The sequence below is a fragment of the Littorina saxatilis genome, linkage group LG10 (assembly GCF_037325665.1).
Source record: "Littorina saxatilis isolate snail1 linkage group LG10, US_GU_Lsax_2.0, whole genome shotgun sequence".
Lineage (NCBI taxonomy): Eukaryota > Metazoa > Mollusca > Gastropoda > Littorinimorpha > Littorinidae > Littorina > Littorina saxatilis.
Window position 1 is genome coordinate 33,907,689 of NC_090254.1, and position 17,653 is coordinate 33,925,341.

At 41.1% G+C, this 17,653-nt stretch overlaps 2 protein-coding genes across 4 annotated transcripts in view; one reads left to right on the top strand and one right to left on the bottom strand.

The window, feature by feature from the left end:
• The window catches only part of LOC138978643 (uncharacterized), a 60,211-nt gene extending 55,010 nt beyond the window's left edge, over positions 1-5,201 (top strand). For all 3 annotated transcript variants that reach the window (XM_070351410.1, XM_070351411.1, XM_070351412.1), the window contains one exon: positions 1-5,201. This exon is cut by the window's left edge and continues 521 nt beyond it. In XM_070351410.1, the coding sequence (XP_070207511.1) occupies positions 1-926 (926 nt within the window). In that variant the 3' untranslated portion in view covers positions 927-5,201.
• A 1,134-nt stretch (positions 5,202-6,335) lies between these two features.
• LOC138978645 (deacetylase Oant_2987-like) overlaps positions 6,336-17,653 on the bottom strand; it is a 35,766-nt gene continuing 24,448 nt past the window's right edge. The window contains exons 6-7 of the mRNA XM_070351413.1: positions 14,806-15,032; positions 6,336-13,809 (exon numbers count right to left, since the gene is read on the bottom strand). Coding sequence (XP_070207514.1) covers positions 13,570-13,809; positions 14,806-15,032 — 467 coding nt within the window. The 3' untranslated portion in view covers positions 6,336-13,569. The remainder of the gene's footprint in view (positions 13,810-14,805; positions 15,033-17,653) is intronic.

Sequence of the window (17,653 nt, forward strand, 5' to 3'; positions counted from 1 at the left end):
CGTCAGGCGAGGAGGAGGAGGAGGATGACACAGATGATGATGAAGATGATGATGATGATATCCCCCATGTGATAACAGACAGTGGGCGTCCGAGCTCCAGAAGCACACCGATAGACATGAGTTGTGTAGATACCACAGCTTCTGGGCAAAGCACCAAGAAGAAAATCATTCCCACCGAGCTTTCACAGAAGTCAGTGCCTGAAAACTTTGCGGTTGAAATGCCTGCAGAGGAAACTGTAGTGAACATGGATGTATCGCAATCTTGTGAAAGTCTGCAACAATCCACAGTTTCTTCTCCCAGTTCTGTGGCCTCGGATGTTAAGGCTGTGCGCAAAAAAATCATTCCTGCAGAAGCGGTGTCCCCAGGGGCGTCCTCAGAGTCTGACGTGGATAATACCCCTGCAAAGAGCAGCAGGAGAGGTTTGAGTGAGAATGTCACGGATAGTGAATCATCTCCGAAAACTCCTCGTAAAGAAAACAGTTCTGAACACAGATCGCCCAGTTCACCATCCATGACACCCAAGAAGAAGAAAATCGCCGTTGTACCAGGGGAGATTACTATACTCTCAGACTCTCTGCCCGCCCCCTCCTCCTCCACAACCATACACAGCTCCACAGATTCAGAAGGGTTGTCTCCCCGCGGTCACACAGCTCTGGATTTATCTCCCTTGCATGATTCAGCCTTCAGTCCAGCCTCTCGCCCAGAAACACCGTGCTGGGATTTCTACGATTTCAGTGACGATATGCCAGCGGAAGAAGATGCGGAGACTGCGGGTCTAAGGCTGGAGGCCAGTCTGTCTCAGTTGCGACAACAAGACGTCGGCAGTTGGCAGAATTTGTCCAAGGAACCCATCCTTCCCATGGTTCTCGTGGACGATTTTGATACGCTGGCCGTGGATGCTGAGCAAGGGGAAAATTTAGAATGAAAACATGGACAATGTGACCAAACATTAAACAAGAGTACACTTTTGGCAGACTTATAAAGGCTGTCCGTAATTGAGCCTGAAGTCGACTTTGCGAAGTCTTCTCGAAGTCTTTTTGCCAAAAACTCAGTACTATAGCTCTGTGCGGCCAGCTTCCAGAAGTATACTTCGCATAGTTGACTGTTCGCCCAGTGAAAATGAGGCTTTACGGATGTGAGAGCTTTGCTGGATTTAAAGATGAGAAGTGTTGCAAGAAATGTGTTGGTTTTATTCCCAAGGAGTATGGTGATAGACAGTTTTTACCTCCAAAGGTGTGATAGCTCTATTGTCTGTTTTAAGACTACCTGTGTCTATTCGTGCTACAGCCAGGATTACCTGCTGGTGTTGTTGTGTTGAGCATACCTGCTCTCAACACTCGGTGCAGAGGACGTTACTCGGCCATCCCAATAGGAAGCTTACGTGTACCACTGTTTTTAATCACCCTGCCCTATAGGCAGCCTTGCTCCATCTTCAGAGGATCCCCCTGCCATATAGGCAGCCTTGCTCCATCTTCAGAGATTCATCCTGCCATATTGGCAGTGATACTCCATCTGCAGAGGATTCTCCTGCCATAAAGGCAGCCATGCTCCATCTTCAGAGGATCATCCTGCCATATAGGCCGTGGTACATTTGTACTCGGCTAATCTTCAGAGAAGTTAACAGATGGGCTTTCGTCAAAGGATTGGATTACATATAACTTCTCGTCTGGTGTATTAGATGAGTGACATGACATACCCGCAACATATGACCAACAAGTGTACTTTTTTCTTTTTGTTAGATCAGAGATTTTTGTATTTATGTCCTGCTCGTCTACAACCAGGGGAAGAAGGCTTGTCTAGCCAACTTTACCCGCGTGTAGAGGAGGAGCGTGAAGGGATCTTTGAACTAACCAGTGACAGTGTACTTACTTACTACATGTACCTGTTATTCCTTCTGGGATTGTGGGGCAGCAGCCCAACGAGTGTCAAGCGTCCTTTAATTATAATTCATATTAAATGTCAAGTTGTCTTTATTATTTATCCTCCATATTAAATGTCAAGTTGTCTTTATTTATCCTCCATCTAAAATGTCAAGTGTCCTTTAATTATCCTTTATCTGAAATGTGAAGTGTCCTTTGCCTGTACTCGTTATAAAATATACCAACCAGAACAGTGTCTGGCTGCTGTGAGTGTGATACTATTATTGGTAACCCACAAAGATTTGTCTGAAGATCTGCTGTGCCTTACATGATCACCACAATGTCTAATATAATTTCATGGGCTTTGCACAAGAGTTTGCAAATGTGAACTTACATTATATAAGGGTACGAAATTTATGGATGCAAGTTTTCTTTGTTTTCTTTTTAAGTATGGCATACAAAGGGACAAAAAGGTGTGTGAATTGTATGTGAAAGTGATTGGAAATAGAAGATTGTGAAGAAAAACTTTGTGAATTCTAGGCGGCTTTTTCAAGATTGTGTGAATTGACTTTGAACTTTGTGTCAGTTGTGTTTGCAAGCAAACACGGTGAGCATTGAAAGTTTAGAGGCGCTGTGTGGACTCTTAGGAGGAGACTACTTAAAAAAACAAAAAGAAGATGGTGTTGATTGTATTTGCTATCTTGAAAATCCACTGTGAATTGTATGTTAGTGTGAATTGAAGGTGCAGTCAAAAGTGAGTTGCACGTGAACTGTTAAAAAAACCTGTACCTCTTTTGACAAAGCTTGGATGCTTAATGAAGACCAAGGGTTTCTAGAGAGACGGAGTTGGTTAACATGAACAGTGTCGAGGAAATCAAAACTGTACGTTTGTACATTTACAACAGGCAGACCTCTCTCGGTCACTGCTGTTTTGAGGATTGCAACGTCCATGATACAACAAAAAGAAGAGGCTGTTTATCTCAGTTAATTTGCCAAAAATATGTGTGTGTGTGTGTGTGTGTGTGTGTGTGTGTGTGTGTGTGTGTGTGAACAGAATGCTTCTTTGTTATTTTATTAACACTGTTTTAGAGTTACCTCATGCTTACATGTATTGTGTTTGTGACAGCGCACAAGAAAAACGGGTATATTGGAATTTTATGACAAATGAGTTTTAAAGTCATGAACAAAGTCATTGGCCAACAAATTATTGCGACAAATTTTGCACCCAAAGTAAAGTATTCTTCTTCTTCTGCGTTCGTGTGTTTTTTTGCACGAGTGGAATTTTACGTGTATGACCGTTTTTTACCCCGCCATTTAGGCAGCCATACGCCGTTTTCGGAGGAAGCATGCTGGGTATTTTCGTGTTTCTATAACCCACCGAACTCTGACATGGATTACAGGATCTTTTTTGTGCGCACTTGGTCTTGTGCTTGCGTGTACACACGGGGGGTGTTCGGACACCGAGGAGAGTCTGCACACAAAGTTGACTCTGAGAAATGAATCTCTCGCCGCTGACAGCGGCCAACTGGATACAAATCCAGCGCGCTACCGACTGAGCTACATCCCCGCCCAGTAAAGTATTAATTCACGTGTCATTTCATTCAAACTTTCTATGCTCTTTCATTACCCCTCAAAATGTATGCAAAAACTCATGTTTTTGACCGCTCATGCGATCAACACCTGCATCAGTAGGAATAGCATAGTACACGAAATACACAAGCTAACTGAACAAAACAACATGTTCTGGCTAGATAATTGATTTGACTTTCATCTCGTATGTAAAAGTTGCAAAGTTTTGCCTTTTGTGATTTTTCGTCAATTTTTAATTGGTCCCTTCCGTTTTTGTCCGGTTGATTTTGAGGGTACTCTTATTTTAGCGGCCGTCACGTGATCCCTGTAAAAGCAATCTTTAATCCGAAAGGTGATCCAGAAAGTCAAGTGAGCATCCTTCTTAACTGGCATAAAAAGTTTGAAGAAATGACACGAGAATAAATGCTTTAATTTGGGTGCGAAATTTGTTGCAATAATTGTTTGGCCAAGATTAGAATGAAAGATGACAAGTGACACGCAAAAATAAACAAAACACACACACACAGATTCATTCTATCTTTCTTAGTTCTGAAACGTGACCAATGCACAGGGAACTATCACTCAGGTATGTGGGAAGACAACTTAGAAGGCACAGAATTTACAGAAACTGTGCACAGGAACACGGAGCTGTGAGCAAAATTACCTGTTCAGTTGTAATTTCACACAAATTTGTCATGTATATATATATTCGATCATGTAGTGTCCAAAAAGCTCCGATTATAAAAGTCGGTCAATTTTCTCTGTTGTCAGTTTTCAGCATGTAAAACAAAAAGATATTGTGCAACTTATACCCACTTTTCACCATTTATCGTCTCTGCATTTGCTATGCAAGAAAAAAGATCTTAAAGTAATTCTTACACAGATCTCTTTGGGTCAAACACGAGTGTGTTTCTTCTTCTTCTTCTGCGTTCGTGGGCTCAAACTCCCACGTACACTACGTGTTTTTTGCACGAGTGGAATTTTACGTGTATGACCGTTTTTACCCCGCCATTTAGGCAGCCATACGCCGCTTTCGGGGGACACGAGTGTGTTTGAATCTTGTCCGATTTGTTTTGCCTGTAAAGATGTATCGCGTTTTTTTGGAGCAAGGTTGTATTTTATGATGCAGTTTTACTGTAACATCACTTAAAAGTTGATATTTAGTTATCAGTGACTTCTTTTATTTTCATTGCAAGACAGATTTGATATGCATTGTTTTAACTCAAACCAATTCTACATTTCATTCATAATTGTATATATGTGACCCTCCACCACGAAATGAGTCGCATGTCACCTCGCGCGGTTCTGCGCTAGGCTTAATATAAGTCCGGTGGGTGTCTAGTAACAGTGTGAGGGTCACCTTAGTCACAGGCTTATAACTCAAACAGTTTTCGCTCTTTTCTAAAACGGTTTTCACCACTGGATAGAGCATAAAAAACTCTTTAGGAAAATGTAAAAATATGAAAATCATGCAAAGGTGACATGCGACTCATTTCGTGGTGGAGGGTCACATATATCTAAAAATTGTGTACATTTTTGGTTTTAGTTATATCATTTATCATAATATTTCACACCTATGTGCATAGGGAAAAGAATTATGTTGAATAGTTTAAAAAGAATTCATTTGTGCCTTATATTTCTCTCTCGTTCTTATGGATCTGAGACAAACTACACAAGAGCTGGCTCTCAAAATTTGGACAGATCTGAAAACGTTACTTTTGTAAATGTTTCTTCCTGCAGATTACTGATCAAAATATATCACCAGAATTTTTTGCAGGCGATTATTTTGCAGTGTGTGTGTGTGTGTGTGTGTGTGTGTGTGTGTGTGTGTGTGTGTGTATGTATGTGACAGAGGGAAAGAGAGAGAGAGTGGTGAAACTATGTAATTAAACTGGTTTGAATGACGAAACTGGCCATGAAAAAAATGCTGTTTCTAGAGCAAAGCACTTTACCCTGATAATTTTTTTCCTTCATTTAACGTTTGATTTAGGTTGAAGCATTGAAATGAAGTCGGCTAAAAAGAAGAAAAACAAGAGGCGAAGCCTTCAAGGCTCCCGTAAGAAATCGACAAACAGTAACACAAACTCATTCACTCCGTCACACATACACACACACAGTAAGCATAGGTGACACGGTGCAAGAGTGGGAGACACTAGATCTAGATCTGTCTGTCTGTAGCCTACTTACGGGGACACGACTGCCAGATCGACACTGCGCTTTCGACAGCGCTTCCTCGCGCACACACTGGAAACACGCTGTGCAGATCAACCTGTAGGAAATCTCCTTTGGTATCTTCTTTATCTATTTTTCTGGGGCTACGAAACCGAACAATGTGAAATCGTCTTCCCCGAATCGCCGAACTGCAGCTGTGTGAGAACTGTATCTATACCACAATCCTTCACGCAATCTGACTTAACTTTGACCCCTGACCTGGTCTACATACCACACACGACACAAACCAGTCACCTGTTTTTACCCCCCAAAACCCCCCACCACCCATTTTCTTTGGATACACACTTTAACTACATACGTGCCGACGAAATGTTAATCATTGCTTCAATACTTTGAAGCTGTTGCTTGGATAATAACCAGGTAAAATTAGTATTTCGGTGTTCAGTCAAATGTTGAAGTTTCTATCACACACATACACACGCGTAGACAGACAAAAGTTAGCATCGCATAGGCTACACTTACGTGAGCCAAAAATGGGCCAGAAGATATCTTGTTTGAAATAACAAGTTACCTAAAAAAAAAACATTTTTTTTAGCCGTTTCCTTTTGTCGACATAAAATGCTTGAGAAGTATTTAAGGCTACAAGAGCAAGAAGTCAAACACCAGGATTATGTTCATGGCTTTATGAAATATTATTTTCAATTTCATGCAACAAATTTTTTATTTTTCTGATATCTTTTCTTTCACACAGAGTTTTCTGATTTTAATTGATAATATATATATATGCATAACTGATCATATACATGACAAAATATAAGTGCATTTCATAGGTTGCTCCATGCACACAAACTGGGGTAACTGCAGTCTGAAATAATGTTCAATTAAACAGAAACATATGCAACATCCATATGAATACTCAGCTTCCATTTTCCCAACCAGCTTCCATATTTTTGCTTAATTATCAGAACAAAATATTTCCGAGCAATAGTAATTATGAATCGAGTGCATAGATCAAGTGGACATTCTTTTCTTTTAAACATTACGCACATGGAATGATTGTTGCTTATAAATTATTCGAGCAAATCTGTTTATAAGATGTAAAATTTGCATCAAAGAAAAAATTACAGCCATTGCATAAAAAAATTAAGTAGAAGTGCAACGCCAAGGCACTGCATACCCTAGCGAAAGACAAACCTCTCTCTCTCAGTCTCTCTCTCAAACACACACACTCACACGAGCACCCCCCAAGTTACACACGTACACACATACACACTCACTCACACACACACTTCATACACACAAAACACACCCCCCCCCCCTAGACAGACGGACATACACACCTTTACAAACACACATACACACACACATACACTTATGCACACACCCACCCACTCTTTCTCTCTTATACAGACACACACACATGTACATACGCACGCATGCACGCACACACACACACACACACATTGACTCACACAAATCTCATACACACAAAACACACACTCATACGCACATAGACCGGCACGGTTGGTCTTGTGGTAAGGCGTCCGCCCCGTGATCGGGAGGTTGTGGGTTAAACGAACCCCGGCCGGGTCATACCTAGGCAATCTAGTGGCTGCTCCGCCTGGCGTCTGGTATTATGGGGTTAGTGCTAGGACTGGTTGGTCCGGTGTCAGAATAATGTGACTGGGTGAGACATGAAGCCTGTGCTGCGACTTCTGTCTTGTGTGTGGCGCACGTTAGCCTATATATGTCAAAGCAGCACCGCCCTGATATGGCCCTTCGTGGTCGGCTGGCGTTAAGCAAACAAACAAACAAATACGCACAGACAGACGGACACACACACCTTTACAAACCAACACATATACACACTCATACACAAACATACACACAAACTCATGCACACACACATTTACACACTCTCTCTCTCTCTCTCTCTCTCTTTCTTACACACACACACACACGAGTACAGACTCACGTGCAAACACACACACACACACACACAAAAACAGTAACACTAACACATGTGCACAAAATGAACACACACACACACACACACACCGCACGAGAGAAAAAGACTACAGGGAGGCATGACGTCATGATGCATTAATTGACGTCAAAGACTTTCGACCGTGACGTAATCTTCTTATGCAAGCTTTATCCATAGACTTGGAAACTACTGAATTTCTACCCGTCCAAAGCGGCCTTGGGTGGCGTTTGCTCAAAAAATGGGGGCGCCTATTGCACCCACCGTATTTTTGTTAGTACATGTATGGTCCCAATTTTTGGTGAACTTCCATCTTCAACTGTAGCCCGTAGCCGGGCACAAAGAATCCTTCTTTATTATGTATTATCGGTATGAATATTTCTCAAGTCGATTACAGTATAGTGTTCGTGGGATACCTCCAGCTTCGCTGGGATAAACAACAAAAACACTTAAAACATGCGTTCACATCTAATTGCACTTAGAACGGTGGCAGGAAATGTACGCAGGATTTCAAAACCAATTCAACTTGAATCATAAATGACAAAATTAATCGGTAGAAGATTAAATAAGCTCAATCGTAGATGATCAACCATAATCACACAAAATAGCACCTTCACAGCAATTACATGTTGAAATCAAAGTATCTGATTAGCACACATAGAGAAAAACAATTCAGATAGTCAATCGTCAATCAATCAATCAATCAATCAAACAGCCAGTCAAACTGGTGTGAAATCAAAGTATCTGATTAGCACACATAGAGAAAAACAATTCAGATAGTCAATCGTCAATCAATCAATCAATCAATCAAACAGCCAGTCAAACTGGTGTGAAATCAAAGTATCTGATTAGCACACAGAGAAAAACAATTCAGGAATACAATCATCAATCAATCAATCAATCAATTAAATAATCAGCCAATAAATCGGCTAATCAAACTGGTAAGGTTGGTTGATGCCATTTCTCTTTTCTCCTTTCTTTCTTTCTTTGTTTGTTTGCTTAACGCCCAGCCGATCACGAAGGGCCATATCAGGGCGGTGCTGCTTTGACATATGGGTGTTTTTCAAAAATGTACGAAAAACGTGTCTTTGATTTTTAAATTAATTCAGAAAGAAACATGTCCTATCTATCTTAGTATAATACATATTGTTTTGTATAAAAATGAATAGACAACAACATGAACATTCATTAAAGTACATTCTTGACACTTGAAAGTTAGTTTTGCATGGTTTAAACATGTAGGGGTATCTAAAAATGCCTGTCTTTTTGAAGGCACTCAAAACTTCCACCACCTCTACAAAGAAGAAAACAAATTGTAGACCATTAAAAAAATATCCAAAAAATTGCTTACGGGAGCACATTTGGATTATTGCAACAGATTTTGATTGTAAGGTTGACCCAGACTCTGAATGTGGACTTAAACTCTCAAAAATGAGTGTCTCTCACTTTTTTGTCAGTGGTGTTACCAGAACAGTTAAACAGACCTAAACAATGAGTACTCCAGTTTTTTGAAACCATTTTGGGCCTGTGGTTATCCCCCATCCTTCAGCAGCTTCCTGCAGCGGGAACAGCTAAGCGAGTTTAATCGCTTGTGTATGGTGGACCCGACAAGTGCAGAAAGGTAAGATGTGTTTTTTTAACGAATCAGTTGTGTTACTGTGTGTCTCTAGCAATCTGAAGGAATTTACATTCTTCTGTTACTTTTTTATTGTTTCATGTTAGGATCAAAACTACTGGGACACGTGTTTGTTCAGAACGCATGGCCTGGGGAGTGATCATTATTTTCTCAAATGAATTCTATCAGTCGTGTTACTTTCAGTCGTGTTACCTTGTGCCTGGTAACACTACTGACAAAGAGGTAACACGACTGATCTTAGATTCTTTCCTGGTTTTATTTTCATTCTTCTGCCTGCCACATACTTCTTTTGCGTCTATAATTGTTGATTATACGTGTGTCCCTGTGGGGAGGCAGAGAGAGAGTGAAAGAGGAGGGGGTTGGGGTTGGTGTGTAGGGATGTGCCAGAGAGAGAATGCAAGACTTTTTACGGGATCATTTCTTATAAAAAGACAACTCTGTTATGATTATCAAATATTACTGTTTTTCAGGTAATCTTATGTCATGGCTCTTTCTGCTGCGGAAATACCCAATGCACAAACGTATCCTGTTGTTGTGAGAGCAGATGGTGATTGTCTACGAGCATGTGGCAGTATCTACGCTTTTGGCCATGATCAGCGACCAGCAGAACTTAGAGCCCGCATTGTCCATGAACACACGTGTCATTCTGAATACTATCATCAATTTTATGTTGGCGCCCAGTCATATGAGCATACAAGGCAACGAAGCTGCTGACAAGGCAGCAAAGGATGCTCCGGAGATGGCGGTTCCACCTCTTCCTGAGCAATTTGTTTTGTTCACCGACCTTCGTCGGAAGACCCTTTTTTACAGTTTATAACTCTGGCAAGACCGTTGGTCCACCTGCAAGGAAACTAAACTGTATAAGATACACCCTGAGCTATCAAAGCCCTTTCCTTTGTTGGCTGCAAGTAGAAAAGACGAAAGTGTTCTGGCTAGGCTACACACTGGTCACACCTATACAACGCATGTCCATCTGCTTAAAAGAGAAAAGGCACCATGGTGCCACGCCTGTGATAATAGTTTTTCTGTGAGCCATTTTCTCACGGAGTGCGCTGATCTGTATGATCTACGAGTGAAGTATTTTGACACTTCTAGCTTGAAACATATGTTTACAAAGGTCAGCTCTGCAGCTCTCTTTGGACTTTTAAAGGAGTCCTTGACACGTAGGGTTTCGATATAGCTGTTATGTTACCTTCGGGTGACGTTCCTAATTTTGTTTAGTAACATTGGTTTATTTTAAATATTTGTAATGTTAAACTTGTGGGGTTCTGATTTGGCCGATATGGTCCGCTGGACCCAAAAAGCAACAACTAACTAACTAACTAACTAACTATTCTGAATACTACTTGAAAGAAGAAAACCTGAGGAAATGCTTCGAGACCAGCAAATAGGCCTAACGCAGAGGACACATCATCAAGAGCTTTGCAATGTATTCTGACGAATACCTTCCTGGAATGTCCATGGACGAGAACACCGTAAAACGAATAAAGGAAGCGGAAGGGATGAAGATAATAAAGCAAAAAACATTCATGGGTATATATATATATATATAAAACATCAGAAATTGTGAACGAAACAATTGAAAGTCAGCAGAGACTTTCTTCCGAGATTTGTTAAAATCTCTTAGCAGAGAAAGAGAGAGAAATAAGTATCCCTTCACAGACAGCCTATTGGGAGCATCAGACCCTCCTCAAGGGGGACCGAGATTTACAGAGCAAAGTCCCTTTGTGGGGGACGTATCGCAAGGTAATCTAGTCCTGAGGAGGACCATTGTATTTGTACCTAGACCAGACACGTGTTTCGACACTATTGTGTCTCATCAGTGGTCAGGTGGTACTGATGGCGAGAGTTGTCAACCCATGGTATCCAACTAAGAAGCAAACCATTCTCTGAATGGTAGCTTCTGTTGGCATGGGAGACTACCCTCATCTGACAACCCCAAGAGGATATCTGTGAAGGGAAACACTTTGATTTAAGGCCAAAGTGTATAATTGATATTTATTAAGAAAGAATTTAGAAATTTAGACAAGTTTTAACCAAGAAATTAGGTTAAAACAAGGGAAATTTGAAAAAGCCTAAAGGGAGGTAACTCTGTACCAGCCTGCAGATCCAGAAATGGATACGCGAACAAGTTAGATCTAATTTTATATTATAATTTTATATTATAGATCTAAGTTATATATATATGGACGTCTGCACGTGTTGACATGAACATGACGCACTGGATCCCAAACCACTTCACACCGGGTCTACCATATTCACCAACTGCTGACTGCACTCCTAAACAAGTTCCTGAGTAGTTGAATGTGCTAGAGTCCAGCTAGGTCACTGTACTGTTCATGCCAGAACGTTGGGGATTCCACTGCTGATCTGTTTCAGAACGTTTTATTGTTTGTCGATACATCTAAAGGCAATTTGGTGTCAGTGGTGTTACCATGCCTGTAATGTTACTGTTTAAAAAAACCACTGTGCAGCTTTAGTTGTTTTAAAGATAATCCTGTTTATGCTTTGTCTTCGCCGTTTGAGGAAAAGAATTGTATTTCTGTCAAACAGTAAGTAAACATTCCTGATCGTTTTTGTACGTGTAACTTTTGTCGAAACCAGCCAAGGCAATTTGGTCTCAGTGCTGTTACCATCTGTCAGTAATTTTGCTGTTAGAATCAATAATGTTACAGTGCAAAATGTTTGCAGTACACTTCTGTAGTAATGCTGAAAATGAATAAGATTTTGTTCTTTCCTTGAATCATATAAAATTGCGATTTTGCTAGGCCTGTGCAAATTCACGGCGCTATCATTACAGTTTATTTTGTGACAAGTTTGCATTTTTTTTGGGTCAAATTGTGGAGTTAGGCTTAAAAAGTGGAAATAAAGTAAAAATTTCTTACTATAAGCACATTTGTTTGTTCCATTTAATTAACTTTACGTTTAAATCAGTTCATAAATCAAAGTTAGCTAAGGATGGTCAGTTGTGTTATGAGACGTCAGTCATGTTACTCAGTCGTGTTACTCACATGTCATTGGTGTTACTGAGGCTTCTGAATGCAGAATTTCCAGGAAGATATCATTCTTTTCAGTCTGTTTATCTTTTGCTCAATGCTCTCATAATACTTGATTCGAGAAAAATACAATTGCAAGAAATGTACACGTTTCAAGCTGCTGGCGATGTTTGACATTTTTCAAAAATGATTTTTATTCATTTGAGTGACAATTTCTTTAATTTTTATCGCTTTCTTTCACTTTAAGGTATATATTTTTCTTCAGAAAGTGAAAAGTGTATTGTTTTTGTCATACTGGAGGCAAACTAGTCATCTGTCAACATTTCTTTCAACCTAAAAAAAATTAAAGAAAGAGTAACACGACTGACCACTGCAACAAAATATTTTTTGTTTATTTATTTTTTTGGCAAAACCATTCTTTATTAAGAGTACATAATCTTATGTTAACATGGCACTGGGTGTGCTGAATAATGTCAACGCATTTGTTAAGAGTTTGGAATAAATTCACTTTTAACCATTCACTAGTCTCATTTTTCGTTCTTTTTTGAAAAACACCCATATAACGTGCGCCACACACAAGACAGAAGTCGCAGCACAGGCTTCTTGTCTCACCCAGTCACATTATTCTGACACCGGACCAACCAGTCCTAGCACTAACCCCATAATGCCAGACGCCAAACGGAGCAGCCATTAGATTGCCAATTTTAAAGTCTTAGGTATGACCCGGCCGGGGTTCGAACCCACGACCTCCCGATCACGAGGCGGATGCCTTACCACTAGGCCAACCGTGCCAGTTCTTTTCTCCTGAGAAAGTTAAGAGTTGTGTGATTAAAAATCAAAAGCCCATTCCTGATACTGAGTAAACTCTTGCAATCAATCAACAGTTGCCATTTGTGGTCACCAATAATATGTATTGCCATAATTATGTAGGTTTCAGTTGACTTAAAAATCCACAGATTTAAGTATCAATTGTTAAAATAAATTAGGGCACTTCCAGAAACATGATTGCCAAATATAGCGGAACCCCCCTTTTAAGACCCCCTCCTTTTTAAGACCTTGTTTTCTCAGACTTTCCGTTCATAACCTCTGTAAAATTACCCCCATTTTAAGACTCCCTCCTTTTTAAGACCTTGTTTTCTCAGACTTTCTGTTCATAACCTCTGTAAAATTACCCCCATTTTAAGACTCCCTCCTTTTTAAGACCTGTTTTTTTCAGCCTTGTGGAGGTCTTAAAAGGGGGGTTCCACTGTAACACCGTGTTCTTTGTGCAAGTCTTGAACAAGAGCTGACAACTGATTTCTACACACTCAGTAAGAACAGTGAAGTGTTAGCAAACACTGTCTTGTTCAGTTTCACAAACTTTGTTTGGATTGAGCATAGGCAGCATACTGCTTGCAGGCTTTCTGGCATTTCTCCTTACTAGCTGAATTCGGCCATGGTACAATCTCCTGGATGGGATACTCTACCCCTGATCGAAAGACACGAACCGGTACGATCCTTTCCGTGATCGTTCTTGTTTCCCCTCGTGTGTCTTCCAGCTCAATGCTGCACTTGTCTAATCGTAGAATGGTGATGTCAGCTTCATTGCCAATCTGAAACATTAAAAAGAAATGTATCGATTGAACACTGGATTTCCCTTCTTTGAGCCATGTGACGTCAGAGGCTGACAAAACTTCATATTTAGGCGGACAGCCGAGACTACAAAATAGTGCACGTTTGTGTGCGTTCAATCATAAAAACTAAAAGGAATTCTAACGAGAATCGATCGATACATAAATGTTATTTGTCTATTTAAGCAAAATATGACATTTTACACAGATCTCGACAGTCATTGTTCACCTCGACCACTAGCACGGTCTCGGAGGAACACTGACGGTCTCGATCTGTGTAAAATGTCATATTTTGCTTAAAAAATACAAATACATGTAACGTATATATTAACATTGTTACATTACTCAATAATTTATCTGTTTTTGGTATTTCTTGGCAACAGAAATAACCCCAAGCACTCTCAAGTCTTATCATGATGAGGTACACAAACCTACACTCAGACCTTGAGTTGACCTCCATTTCTCTGATTTAAGAACTGATTTTCACAGATTTCCAGCAATCTTTGAAGGGGAGTTCCTCATAGACCAATTAACTAGTGGACAAGAAAAGATGGCCTTGGTCTGCTCTCCGGAGGTGACGCTCACTCAGTCTGGCTCCGCGACTAAACAGTCAATGTCGTTAGTAGGAGGCATAAAAATTATTACGTAGTGGGCTGCATCCGTTAGCTCGGGACAGACCCACTACTGAACACCGTCAAAGTGACTCAACAGAAGTGCAGTGTCATCTTCCGAGGGTAGCCTGCCGCAGCGACCCGGCATCCCCCCCTGGAGCGTCTGTAAAATCGACAAGTCTGGCAGCGGAACAAAATTCAGATGTGGATGGAGCAGTGAGTGCAGGGATGGGGCGGTGTGAGAGCACAACGGGACAGGTGTAAAGACGAAAAAAAAAAAATAAATAAATTAAAAAAAATAAAAGATGGCCTTAATTGAAAGGTGTCCTCTCACTGGAGGGACCTTACACAACAGGTTCCACTGTACCTTCAATGAACCGATCTCCTGGCTCTTCCCAATGGCGGCTGCAGGCTTGGATGTCACAGCAGCGATGACGTCATTCAGAGGCATCCCAAGGTGCAACATTTTCGACATGACGGTAGTCAGGTCGTATGCTGGACCATCCACGCTGGCAGTGTGAAGATCGGTGCTGATTATGTCGGGCCAAAAGCCTTCCTTGGTGCATGCCTCCGCCTCCAGCCATGCGAACGATCCTACACAAACCACGGTGTGACATCAAGTAGTAATACGTCTACATATAATAGTTACAGAAACTAACAACATTCAGTTTGTTTGTTTGTTTGTTGGTTCATGGGCTGAAATTCCCACGGCTTTTACGTGTATGACCGTTTTTACCCCGCCATTTAGGCAGCCATACGCCGCTTTCGGAGGAAGCATGCTGGGTATTTTCGTGTTTCTATAACCCACCGAACTCTGACATGGATTACAGGATCTTTTTCGTGCGCACTTGGTCTTGTGCTTGCGTGTACACACGGAGGTGTTCGGACACCGAGGAGAGTCTGCACACAAAGTTGACTCTGAGAAATAAATCTCTCGCCGAACGTGGGGACGAACTCACGCTGACAGCGGCCAACTGGATACAAATCCAGCGCGCTACCGACTGAGCTACATCCCCGCCCACAACATTCAGTGAAAATTGTAAGAAACAAAGTAACAGCAAGCAAATAAATAAAACTTAAAATGGTAGGTGAAGAAAAAGAAAGCAATCGGAGTAGATATTAGGAGTAGATATTAGGAGTTGATATTAGGAGTAGATATTAGGAGTAGATATTAGGAGCAGATATTAGGAGTAGATATTAGGAGTAGATATTAGGAGTAGATATTAGGAGTAGATATTAGGAGTAGATATTAGGAGTAGATATTAGGAGCAGATATTAGGAGCAGATATTAGGAGTAGATGTTAGGAGTAGATATTAGGAGTAGATATTAGGAGTAGATATTAGGAGTAGATATTAGGAGCAGATATTAGGAGCAGATATTAGGAGCAGATATTAGGAGTAGATATTAGGAGCAGATATTAGGAGCAGATATTAGGAGCAGATATTAGGAGTAGATATTAGGAGCAGATATTAGGAGCAGATATTAGGAGCAGATATTAGGAGCAGATATTAGGAGCAGATATTAGGAGCAGATATTAGGAGCAGATATTAGGAGCAGATATTAGGAGTAGATATTAGGAGTAGATATTAGGAGTAGATATTAGGAGCAGATATTAGGAGCAGATATTAGGAGTAGATATTAGGAGTAGATATTAGGAGCAGATATTAGGAGCAGAAAAGAAAGCAATGGGAGTAGATATTAGGAGCAGAAAAGAACAGCAATGGGAGTAGATATTAGGAGCAGAAAAGAAAGCAATGGGAGTAGATATTAGGAGCAGAAAAGAACAGCAATCTTCTTCTTCTTCTACATTCACGGGCTGAAACTCCCACATACACTTGTGGGTTGTTTTTTGTGCAGAAGTGGGTTTTTAAGTGTATGACCATTTTTACCCCGCCATTCAGGCAGCCATACGCCGCTTTTGGGGGGAAGCATGCTTGGTATTTTCTATAGAGTTTCCATAACCCATCGAATTCTGACATGGATTACAGGATCTTTTCTGTGTGCATTTGGTCTTGTGCTTGTGTGTACACTCGAAGGGGGATAAGGCACTGGCACTCTGCACATAAGTTGACCTTGGAGATCGGAAAAATCTCTCCCCTTAACCCACCCTTCTTATGTGTTACCATGCACATGCAAGATATTTTTCTGCCCCGTCATCAAGGCAGCAGATTGTGCATGCTGAATATGTTGGTATTTTTACCACCCTCTCAACTCTGATATGGATCACTAAGATCTTCAGCATAAATATTTGATCACCTGCATGTTTATTCACACGAAAGAGGTTGAAGCACTCATCATGTCTGCACACATGTTGACCCGGAATATTGGAACATTTTTGACTCCACCCATTACCCACCAGGAGCTGCCTGCCAGATTCAAATGATAAACTCCTCTGAAGAAGGAATTCAACTGCCTATGTGACGGGGTGATAAGGCCAAAAAGAAAAATATGTCTGTTTCCGGTAACATCGGCGAAAAAAATAGGGTCGGTCGGTCTTTCTTTTTTTTCCGTTTTTTTTCCCTTACGTTTTCAGAGGGATTCCCGGCGTCATTGGCCGCCATGTTTTTTTCGCGTGACGACGGAAACGGGAGGTAAGTCTCTTCGATTGTGAAGTCTCATCAACCGATTACCTCCTCTTTTTTTAAATTTTTTTATTTTTTATTTTTTTGTTCGAAAAGCGAAAAAAAACTTTAGGGTTGGCGCTTAAAAATAGGGTCGGCCGGGTTACCGGAAACAGACATATTTTTCTTTTTGGCCTAACTAACCATCACACAAGGAATTTCCTCTGCAACTTCAACAAAACTACACAGTGGACCCCCTTGACCCCCTGAACTCTGATATGGATCACCAAGATCTACAGCATGCGTATTCACACAAAAGAGGGAACAATTGGGTCATAAAAAGGAGGGAGTTTTAAAATGGGGGTTTGTTTGTTTGTTTGTTTGTTTGCTTAACGCCCAGCCGACCACGAAGGGCCATATCAGGGCGGTGCTGCTTTGACATATAACGTGCGCCACACACAAGACAGAAGTTGCAGCACAGGCTTCATGTCTCACCCAGTCACATTATTCTGACACCGGACCAACCAGTCCTAGCACTAACCCCATAATGCCAGACGCCAGGCGGAGGAGCAGCCACTAGATTGCCAATTTTAAAGTCTTAGGTATGACCCGGCCGGGGTTCGAACCCACGACCTCCCGATCACGGGGCAAAC